The sequence below is a fragment of the Brachyistius frenatus genome, unplaced genomic scaffold, assembly GCF_029030835.1.
Source record: "Brachyistius frenatus isolate BFR_SWC_R1_liver_20210118 unplaced genomic scaffold, ASM2903083v1 Contig_90, whole genome shotgun sequence".
In the NCBI taxonomy this organism is placed as follows: domain Eukaryota; kingdom Metazoa; phylum Chordata; class Actinopteri; family Embiotocidae; genus Brachyistius; species Brachyistius frenatus.
This window is the reverse complement of record NW_027210689.1, coordinates 340768-352500: the sequence shown is the minus strand read 5'-3', so window position 1 is coordinate 352500 and position 11733 is coordinate 340768. Positions and strand designations below refer to the sequence as shown.

General features: G+C 42.3%; 1 protein-coding gene across 16 annotated transcripts in view; it reads right to left on the bottom strand.

Annotated features, from left to right (window-relative positions):
* The window catches only part of nfixb (nuclear factor I/Xb), a 142144-nt gene that overhangs the window by 100471 nt on the left and 29940 nt on the right, over window positions 1–11733 (bottom strand). For 2 of the 16 annotated variants that reach the window (XM_069710128.1, XM_069710141.1), the window contains exon 1: window positions 212–428. The exons of 8 other annotated variants lie outside the window; for them this stretch is intronic. In XM_069710128.1, coding sequence (XP_069566229.1) covers window positions 212–379 — 168 coding nt within the window. In that variant the 5' untranslated portion in view covers window positions 380–428. Of the gene's footprint in view, window positions 1–211; window positions 434–486; window positions 1427–11733 lie in introns of those variants that run through there. 6 more of the 16 variants (XM_069710140.1, XM_069710143.1, XM_069710138.1 and 3 more) reach the window with 5 other exon arrangements.

The following is an 11733-nucleotide window of genomic DNA, read 5'->3' as shown; positions in this document are numbered from 1 at the left end:
GCAGCAATAAACAGGAAAATTATCCTTAACTGTAAGATGCAAAACTATAAAGCAAAGCATCCTTTTTCAGAAATAAAGAACAAAACATTAAAGACTAGAAATAATAGCAAAATGCATGAATTCAAATCCAAAAGCAAATGAAAAACTGAGCCAAGTTGTGCTCCCGCTTTTCTGCTGTAAAGAGAGAAGTTATTCTGATGTACCATAATACCTTCACTACATATCTCTGGGCAACAAAGCCCAGATCTCGCCACAGCGTTCCTGTGCCAGGGTTGCCACACACCGGTCGCTCACCACCGCCAAGCTTTGCCGCCACTAGACCACTGTTGAAATGTGCTGCTAAAAGATCAGCCATACCATTTCCTAACTCTGCTACCATGCAAGGGAGCTCCAACCAGACTCACATTTCCACAACAAACTGAAAGCAGACAGAAATCACCACAGAAAACCACACTGCTAGAGGAAGACAGACGGCCTGGTAGTTACCATTTTGCACTCTCATCATAAATTTGGCACAGCGTTTAAAGTGAAAAAAAAAAAAAAATCTCCTGCACCAGTTTTTTTTTTTCCTCCCGCGCTCCCCAATGTAAAGCAAGTGCTGGTTTGGCAGGGTGTGGAGAATTAGCAGATGAAAAAAAAAAAAAAAAAAAAAAAACTTGGGGGGGATTGTAAAAAAAATAATGAGCAGAATACTCTGCTCACTGGAAACAGTGGGCTAAAGTTGAAAACCGAAACAAAAAAAGCCCAAGATTTTAGAGAAGAGGAAGATTCACTGCAGTAGGACCCAGAAGTTCATTAGATTAAAGCAAAAAATGCCAAAAAAAAAAAAAGACAGATGAAAACTTGTAGCAAAAAAATTATCAGGTAAAAATAGAAATGTCAACAGTATTGCACAATGTTGAAAGAAAAGAATTCAACAACACTGATAAATGCACTTAAAAAAAAAAAAAAAAAAAAAACGTCCTTTGAGATTTCCAAAATATTAAAAAAAAATGAACCTTGGGAAAAAAAAAAATCCTTGGCAAAGTATAATTGGTAGTGGTGTCTGTTCTGATCCTTGGGCCCGGCGCAAGACTCACACACACACACACACACACACACACACACACACACACACTCACACACACACACACACACAGATGGGGGGGCCAGGGAGAGCAGAGCACAGAAAAGGGAAAAAAAAAAAAAAATACAGAGCCGAATCAATGTTGGACGAACGCATACGACCGCTGGCAAAGCTGAGTGCTGCTTCTTTTTTCCCCTTTTCTCTCCAACTCTCTCTCTTTCTCTTTCTGTTTCTCGCTCGCCGTCTCTCGTCCTCTCCGCGTTCTTTCCCTAACCATTGCTTGAGCCTTTGCCAACACGAGTAGGGCCCACCTATTTGGCAACAAGATGCCTGTAGCCCAGCCAATGCGTTAGCTTCAAGAGCTGAAAGGGAGGGAAAAGAGAAAGAGGAGAGGGTGGGGAGGGGGGGGGGGGGGTGTAGTGGCAATGAGAGGGAGCGAGCGAGAGCGCGCAGGGGAGAGAGAGAGAGAGAGGAGAGAGGGAGGGAGGGAGGGAGCAGGTGGGAGTGTAAGAGAGCGCGCAGCCTTGTCCGACGCTGCACAATTTGCCAAATCGACAAGTTCCACTCTGACATGGAGGCAAAGTTCAGGGGAGCAAGTCTTCTCCTGCACCAATCCCCACAGCCCTCAGCCAGCCTCCATCTTTACTATGGCCGCCGCCACTTCGTTTCCCTCACCCCCCCCCCCCCCCCCTCTACCCCTCTCTCTGCTTGCATAATGCCACCTTGGCAGAGGATGGCAAAGAGAGGACACACAGCTTCAGAGTCCCTCCAGACCCCACCACCGGCAGCTGCTCATGGGTTTACCACAGCAAACAAAGGGGGAGAAACAAACCCGGGCAGCCACACTCCTCTCGCCGCACACACAGAAATGAATGACGAGATGATTTAGAGGCACAAACACACAAACGGTTACAGAGTTGAAGGGGGGAAAGGCGTCAGGCAGAGGAAACAGAATTCGCCTCAGCTGTTTCAAAACAGCGCGGCAAAGCAGGAGATGAACGATGAGCAAAGAGTGTTTGTGTCTCCTTACGAACCCCCTCCCACCTCCCACCATCCCCAAATGTGCTCCGTGCTTCCTCCTGAGCTCCCCCGGGAGGTTTCGGCGGTCTGTCTGGGAGCGGCGACGACTGCCATGTTGCCTCATCGCGAAGCACGTCATTCAGGGCTGCTGCACCTGCTCGGCACACAGCTCGTCTGAAGTGCTGCTGTGCAACAGACCAGGGAGACCGGCTTGCGACTCCAAACGACAACGACGGACGCATCCTGAGAAGAGACACTGTCGTCCCAGATCCGAGGCAACGTACCCCTTACAAAATATCACAGAGAGTCTCGCTCCGCAATCACATAAGTCGGCAAGAGGAAGAAGAGCCGAGAAGATTGGCTGATTAATAAATGGGAAATGAATTGGCAACTAATTATTTCAGTCATCTTTCAAGTAAAAAGGCATTTCCTCATTCCAGCTTCTCAAAAAGAAGAATTTGATGCTTTTATTTGTAACATATGATACTAAAATGACTGTTTCTTTGAGACCGTTTGTTTAGGAAACACAAGCAGTTCAATATTTTTGGAGACATTTTACACGCGTTTGTGGTATTTAATGGACAAAAGATGAATTGAATGAAGCTAATTGATAGTTACAGCTCTAAATGAGTGTTTTCATCAATAATTTGAATTCAGAAATTGTTCGCAGTCTTCCAAAAAAAAAAAAAGGTGCAGTCGCAAGATCCAAAAGGACCGAGATCAGACAACGCTCAGTCGGAAGTTTAAAATAATGACCGAGGTCATTCAAATTCTCATTTCATCCAAGACAAATTACACACGCAAACAAAGGCACGCAAACTGTCAAACACATACAATACCGCCATTCTCTCACAGATAAACATCGCGGCCTCCACTCAGAAATGCATTGCAGCTTCATCACAGAGCCATGAACACTAATGAAACACGGACTGTCACCCATCATCTGTTAACACACTGACGGACACCACACCTCCACACTCGCTCTCAGCCGCTGTGTGTGTCGTTGACCGATGCCAAAGTTTGATGTATGGTTAGATAACGTGACAAAGAAAGCTGGGAGACTCATACTCTCATTGTGGTGTGTGTGTGTGTTTATGAGAGAGAGAGAGAGAGAGAGAGAGAGAGAGAGAGAGAGAGAGAGAGAGAGAGAGAGAGAGAGAGAGAGAAAGGTGGCATCGGAGCCGAATCTATTTCTGTTTCCATCACCACCTGCAGAAACTTAGTGCAGCAGCAGAAGATAACTGGCACTTGAATGTGATTTCCTGTGTGTCTGCTTTTCAATATGAATTAAAGCTTGTCTGGGTGACCCTGCCAAAATGCAAATAAACCACCATTCAAATGTCAGTGGATTTCTGACGTTGAAGTCATTTTCCTTAGCTATGCTATTTGCCTTCCATGGGCTGAAAAAGTCACATATTTATTTTCCAGGAATAACTGTTATGCAGATTCTTTCAAATTGCCAAATCTGGAGGGAAGAGAAGCGATCATCCCAACTCTCCGTGGGTGAGCCTCACTATAGATTTGCATGTCTGCACTATCTGCTGCACCACACAGCCTATATTATATAATGCTCAGGTTGCTATGTTGAAATATATGCTGTTTTAGGTTATCCAACCGGCATAAAGCCATCATGGAAGGCGTCTCTCCGTTAATCTCTTTACCTGGAAATTAAACTAAGGCCAAATGCGCTTGGCCTTTAGCTTTAATTCGGGTTTATTATCAATTAGCAGTCGGATCTGTCGCGTTTTCTCTGCGATATGTTCACAAGCAGCAACGTGCGAAATACACGGTCACCTTAAACACAAGGCTGAGCACAAGTTTTCGGCGTTACAACTCATTACCTTCTCCTTAAAGGAATCCCCCCAAAAATACCTACCCGCTGCTGTGACCAAAGTGCGTCCAGTCTGCACATGCTGCATGATGGGTCATTATTAAAGCCCCGAAAAAAACAAACAATCCCTTCGCGAGTTTCACTATTAGACCGATATTCACCCAATTAAAGTCATGGGTTATTTTCCAACCAACATGTTTTTCTGGCTGATTCCCTTAAAAAAAAAACATCCAGGCCCCGTTAATAAGACCAAAAACCTCAGCCAAGACTATTAAAAATGCACCATCACTTCTTCTTCTCTTTCTTCTCGCAGGGCACTTAAAAAATGAATACTTTAAAAAAAAAAAAAAAAAAAAGAGAGAGTGAAGACATCATAGATGGACTGTGCCAAGAATAACATGGAAATGAAAAAGCTGGAATAAGAAGAAAAAAAAAACGACGGGCTGGCATTCCCGCAAGCGACACATTTGTTACACCGTTACTAAAAGCCGACGTCAATTAATACCGAGAGAGGAGACCCCAAAACACATGCAAACATGCATTTCAAATCTACTCTCAAGCAAATGAAGTGCCAGTGAGGCCTGAACGACCCGGGATCCAGACCAACATATGAAACTGCGTGCACGTCCTCTTCTTATTGTTTAAATTAGATTTGATAAAAAAATAAAGTTGGTGGAATGGTTAACCCTTAATAACATCTCGTGTTAAAAAGCGTATTGTTAGTCTGTATATATTGTACTTTTAATCAAAGATCATAGTTAAAGCTTAAAACCGCTTCACCGTCACAAAGGCATCATTTTTATTTTTCACAAACTTGCTGCATGAAACGCTCAGCTGAGCAGAAAGGCTATGACGAGACAATAGAAATTATTTTTAAGTCCTTTATTTTTCAATTCTCCGCACGTCTGACCGAGACTGAGAGGAGTTGGCTGCCAACTTCAGATTAACTCTTTCAGCGAGGAGAGAAAAGGCTCTTTGCTGGAAAAAAAAAACAACAACAACAACAAAAAAACAGCGGAGTTTAATTCATTAGTGCGTTTTTCAGCAACAAATTGAATTAGCAGAGTCCATCATTTCAAATTATTATATCTGTTTATTATTGAATTTGCAAGAATAGCATTTAAAAATGATCCTATTATGATCCTGTTATTAAATGCAATTGGGCCATTTAATATTAATTTACATTTTATTGTTTTTAATCAAAAAAGATGCAGAAACAATATCACAATTTTATTTGCAGTCTATAGTGTTTATCAGAATTAGGGTTTTTGTATTTTTCAGCCACTGTGAGCTGATCGGTTATCAGAAAATATACTGTATGCATTCATGCTGGCTATTTGCACGTTAGTGCTGTGAAAATGCTGCAAATAAATGAAGACATAATGAGCGTGGTAGCAGGAGGCCGTCCTGCCCGCTCACAATACTCATTCTTTCCACATCTTGAGGCAAAAACAGGTTGAACGTATATATAATAGATCGTTTCTAGTTTTGCGTCAGGCAACCTTGTTTGACTTTCCAAGAAATCATGGAGGTAAAAGTGAGCTTTGCACTGCACTCCAAATTCTCAAGCCAAATAATCAAAACTCTGGCACACACGAAATGTTTTTTTTTTTTTGTTATGATAAATCCCTGGCTTAAATGTTTTGTTTTCCAACTAACATTTAACTGTTTCATCTAAATGATTGCAGCCCTTATGAATGCCTAGAATACATCACATCACTTTCTCTTAAAAAAAAAAAAAAAAAAAAAAAAAAGACCAACAAAAACTCCCAGACAGTGATAAAAGTCCCTGCCTCTCTCTGATCTAGCAGCAGGCCTCTTCATCCTGTGGTACCTGACCTCACTGAGGCTTTGCTGCATCTCATTAGGCCAATTAAACCAACGGTCTGCACGACCCGAGGGCCTCCCAGCCGCCTGGCCCTTCATTAGTGCAGCTCTGTGCTGGCGGAGCTCGCCTCCGTCCTCTCCTGCCCAGCTGAGTGTCCCTGACCTCGGACGGACCCCGACACCGGCTCCCCCTGACCCCGCCTCGGACCGCTGACAGAGAGCCAGGGCGTGAGGAGGGTGGCGAGGAGACGGGGAAGAGGAGATTCAATCATTTACTTAGGAGTGCAGAGATGTGAGGAGGCCGGTGAGAGTGAGGCTGAGACAGTCAGGTGTACATTCAGTCTGGGAAGTATTTAAAAGAAGCATCCTGATTCTTGGAGTTCAGGATATTGTATTTGTCTCACTCTTCAGAGGATGTTTGTGCTGTGTGGAACATTTGACACAACACAAGCTGTTTCCCTGATGCTATAGAAACCATGTCGTCTTTAGCTTGCTGTTGTTTTGGACTGTAATCAAAATGAATGACCCTCTGCTGTTGTCACACTCATATTATTTATGAGAAATGGAGGGGGGTGGGCACAGTATTCAGTTTTAAAAAGAAGTACAACTACCCCACAACGCCCCACACTCCGTGTTACTGTGGCAAGCAAATGATGCGTAAAGATCCACGGAGCTCAGCGCCCTGCGTTGGTTGCACTTATCTGAGTTTACAAACCGGCACGTTACTATGTGTGAAAAATCTGCAAGCAATTTGCGGTGGCTGCGTGCTAACGTGCCCGGGGTGGACTGTGTGGGGTGGGGGGGCCGCCGAGGAATAGGCACGCACGGCACATTCCAGTCCCACAAAGCCGCTCCGCTGCCTGGCTGCACTACAAAACGGTCCGGGCCCCTTCCGAACCTCTGGAGCTCCCGTTCTGTCCAAAATCAGCCACTGTGTTCGATTTTCCAGCAGACACATTAATCTCACACTTCAAATCAAAGTATGCAACACAGACACGAATATGCACAAGAAACACTAGGGGTGGGGAGTGTAGAAAAAACAAAACACTTACCACCTCCAAACTTATCTGTAAGTGTTCTTCCTAAAAGCAGTGAGGTCAAGGTGAGCTCGCTGACTTGAAGCTATTTTGTTTTTGTGATTCTCCTTAGAGATTTTATAAGACAATATTATTTTGTTCCTGCTCCAGGAGGTGTAATACATGTAGAGACGTGCAGATGTACTTGGATGAAGATGACAGTATTGATGAGCAAGCTGGGAGGAGTGGAGGAGCACACTAATCATACTGTGTCTTCCACTCTAACTTAAAAAGGAGTGTGCTGGTAATCACACTGCTTAATGACATGGAAGGGGATACTGATGATGTCACGCTCTGGACTTACCTATGAAATTAAGTCGCGGCCTGAAGCCTCGTGATATTTTTTTTTTTCTTGCTCACACACACGAACACACACATGCTCAAAAAACCTCTTCCCTCAACCAGAGCTGCCTGCTGCTGTCTAGAAAGAATGCGCTGTTGGACGAAGGAACCGCCCTGCATCTCACTAACGTGTGTGTGCGTGTGTGTGTGTGTGTGTGTGTGTGTGTGTGTGTGTGTGTGTGTGTGTGTGTGTGTGTGTGTGTGTGTGTGTGTGTGTGTGTGTGTGTGTGTGTGTGTGTGTGCAACCGGCCATGCTGGGACAGGCCGACTCAGCACCACAACAGACATGACTGAGTGTTTTCTCACTGTTCCAGCCAACACACTACTGCTGCTCACACTGCTGCCAGTGCAGACCAAGTAACGGTGATACTACCGACCGGACTAAGACATTGTGCCCTTTGTGTTGGTTTCACCTTATCTCTTAGACATTTAAACAAGTAAATCAAAAAAAGGAAAAAAAAAAAAAAAAACGACTAACGGCTAATTCCCAGCTAATTCCCAAAATTTCACTAAGATCCAAATAAAAGGCTGCCAAAGTGGCTGGTAGAGGAGACCAAGTTACAATCCACAGCCAGCTTTTAGCAGCATTTGGCTGGTGGCGGGTGTTAATTTTCTACCCTGGTAAAAACCAGCTCTGTAATCGGTAAACACGGTGCGCCTGGCCTGCAACAAAGAAATGCATTTAGCAAATTCATTCTCTTTGATCCTGAATTCCTATTTTGGTTTGATGGAAGGTGATCCATTTTTAATGAGCGCGTCAGAGACATTCACCACATTAGAAGTGAGATATCATATTGTTTGAACGGTATATAACCAGCCAGGAGCTGGGAGCCTTCGCTGTATACCACATTATCTTTGATCTAGACAGTCTGGTTGACATGCATCACAGAGAATTACAAGCACATTGATTTGTCAATAGGCTCAAAGCAGAGCGATGTTACACCATCACCCGCCTCTCATAAAAAGATCCCTTTGCATTTAGAAATAGAATTTCAACATGGCCTGAAATTAAAAGGATCTTCAGGTTCATGTGTTAACTTGCCGCTTAGAAAAGCTGTAGGGCTTAACTCCTCTTTTCAAGGAGATGAGTGTGAATTGCCAAAGTCAGCCTTTCACACACTGTCGGAAGAAGAAAGTGAGCTGAAACAACACGATTGTGTTTTCAAACGCGAGACAGATAACGCACTCGAGCAGAACGCCGGTGTTTGTCGCCCGTTTGAAGGTAAACCCGACTGCAAACAGGAGTGTTGTAGCTCTAACTGAGCTTTGATACGTCCTCTCCATTTCCTGAAAACCACAATTAATGCTCAACTTTGCAGTTTGGGAAATGCTCCTGTGAGGTTGGAGCTCGGTGTGGTTTGAGTAACAGGGCTTTGTTTCCACCCTCCGTCACCAGGTGCACCGCATTTAGGTTCACATGGATTTACGAAACAGCACAAGCGCTCCTCAACGCCACTGGCCCATGTCTTATTGTATGTCATATACAGTTCAGTGTTATAATATATTTGAATGCGTAATCTTAAAGCCAACTAAAGCTGTCTAACCTGAACTTCAATCTTTCATCACACCTGTTTGTGATTAGTGCTGAAACAATAATCACATTAAATATACAGATTTCACCTTTCAAGTTCACAATTTCTTCAGGCTTCCTCAACACAACAATCAGCTGCCTATATACAAATTGAAACAGGTTTTACTTGCGTTCATCATTTCCCCTGTTTAAACCGACCTGAAGTGATTGCTTTCTAACGTGTTTTCAATGGAAGTAAAGTGGGATAAAATCTACAGAATGTTTTATGCAAAAATAACAGTTTAAGTCTGAGTTAAATCAATAAACCGGAAAAGTTACAGTATTCCTTGTAAACTTCCTCTTAGTGTCTCCACAGTTATCGTTTCCTGGTTGAGCTGCTGAGGACTGTTCACAAAAAGAAGCCATTTTGTATAAGTATGTTCTCAAACCTTTTACTGTATATCAATATAAAGAGTAAATTTAAAAAAATTAAAAAAATCCTGCTATCAAAATCTTGATAAAGTAAAACTACAGAATTATTATCATTAAATTACTCAATATATCAAAAGTAAAAGTACGGTTTGGCGACATACAAAGAGAGTTACTGATGTTGGATTATTATTGCTGAATCATAAATGCGTAAGCAGCATTTAACAAGTCAGTGAAGGTTATTAAATACTTTATGTATGTTGGGAAATGAAAGAGTTTGTGTTTGTCCACCAAAAGTATGTCAACTGGTTTTTAATTCACATGAGCCTGTGAAGGAGCTGACCAGTACTGTACATGGTAAGCATTCAATATAAGGCTTGTTCCTGCAGCTGGAATTCACACAAATTCATTAATTTAAGAAAATACTTAAACACATGAATGCGCACTGAAAACATGATGGATTATTCTAACTGCAATGGTAGATCTTTTTCTGTGTTTTAAATTAAAAAAATATGGGGCGAGGACACAACTGTCGAGTAGAACATGAGGGAGATTTCTTCTTTTTTTTGCAGGAACAGATGCAACATAATTTAATTGGAGAAAAATGTCAATTAGTAAAATAACTAGCTATCGCATTTATATGTAGTGGAGTACAACGTATACAGAAACATGGAAAGGAACACAACTTTGTCAACATTTCTGAGAACATTATTGAAGGAAACATTTGCATTAGGAAGGGATCTCTTAATGGCCTGTGTGAACAGGAGGGATCGTGGCACCAAGTAAAAGCTGACTATTATAAGACAGACTTGAAACTTGAAATTGGGCATCTTTTATATTTGAAGACAACCTCTTATTTCACACAGTATCAAATGCTATTTATTCCATATTATCTTGTTTCAGTTGTTCATTGAAGCTATGACGTTTATACAGAGGTAACTATATTCAAAAATAACTCACTATATATGAAAAGCACATACTCCGCTATGTTTGCTCAACAGCTGCAGTTACTGTTCAGATTAAGACTTAAAAATTATAAAGTTATGGAGTCGCAGGTCAAATTCCACTTTAGTTGTTGGCTTTTCTACCAAAGACAAACTGTTCAACCAGCTGCAACAGTAAAACGCTGCTTACAGGTTAATTCATCAACGTTGATGACCAAATATTCAAATGTACAATATGATATATTAGCTGTTTAATAATATAACAGTCATGGCTGCAGTTTTCTAGCATAGTGAATAGTTTTACTTTCATACACTTTGTTGATAAATACTTCTTCATTTTTTTTTTTATAAATTCTGACTTTGAATGCAGGACTTTTACTTGTAATCGAGTACTTTTAGATTGTTGCATTGGTGCTTTTACTGAAGTGTCACAATTGGACCTCTCATGTCGTTCATGGCCGATTGCATCACCCCGACCAAAGGAAATATTCTGTCTTGTGCACCGTTTTGAACGCATTTCTACAAAATATAATGCGAATAGAAGCGCTGAGCTCCCTGCTTTGTTGTTTGAACAATGTTTGTCAGCACAGCATGTGTTTACAATGACTGGCCCACCTTCAGCAGAAAAACTCCATTCATCAGATAAAATGGCTTTATTGGCGCAAAGATATTCAGATGCAAAAGTAGCAGGCATTTGTCTGCTGCAGCGTCTTAAATATGACTATTTTTTTCCACATTTCATATTAACTGAATCCCATCAGATTTTTTGACAAAAGTTATAAACAAAAGCTCTCTTTGCTTACAATATGAAATTTGTAAAAAAAAAAAAGTCTATTGCCGGAGTAGACAGTAACATACCATGACTACTGATAATTAGCACCCACAGGGCCCTAAATGAAAAGGGTTATTGAGGTTTATGGTCACAGTTAGTTTGCAGGCATCACACTCTTCGTGGTCATAATGGCTGCGGGCGGCCTGCTATGTGGAGAACGAAAGGCTCTATATAAAAATGGCATATGGACTCCAGTATACAGAAATAACATGCCCACACTAAATAATTGTCCCTTTCAGTCCCTGCTACCATCACATCGCCAGAACCACAGTCGGCATGAGGGGAACAGCAGTGTTGTGGCTCTGAGAAACAGAAGGTACGAGACACACACACACACACACACACACACACACACACACACACACACACACACACACACACACACACACACACACACACACACACACACACACACACACACACACACACACACACACACAGATAGACAGAAAGCCGCTGGCTGCCTCTCCACAGTTGTCTTCCGGCCCGTATTTATCTTTGAAATTACATCTGAATATGGCATCAAGTTAAATCAACAATGTCATTAACCTTAGTGGGAAGCCTGCGGATGAAGGGTGGAGCCTCGATACAACAGACAGGTCAGAAACTTTCTCAAATTGCCTGATGCACTGATTGCACACAATCTAAACTCCGAGACATATGTGTAGCGACAATCACAGAGCAGGCCAAGGCAGAAAAACTCCCTCCTGAATAAACGCTCCAAGAAAGTAAAGCCCACTACTAAAGCAGTGTTGAACGCTTTGCAATCAGACAAATAAAGGGGCAATCTAGCACACAATCAAACTAGAGATTTAGCCTGCTCTGCTGCCAACAGCTAGGGACCTCCTCTTTCTGA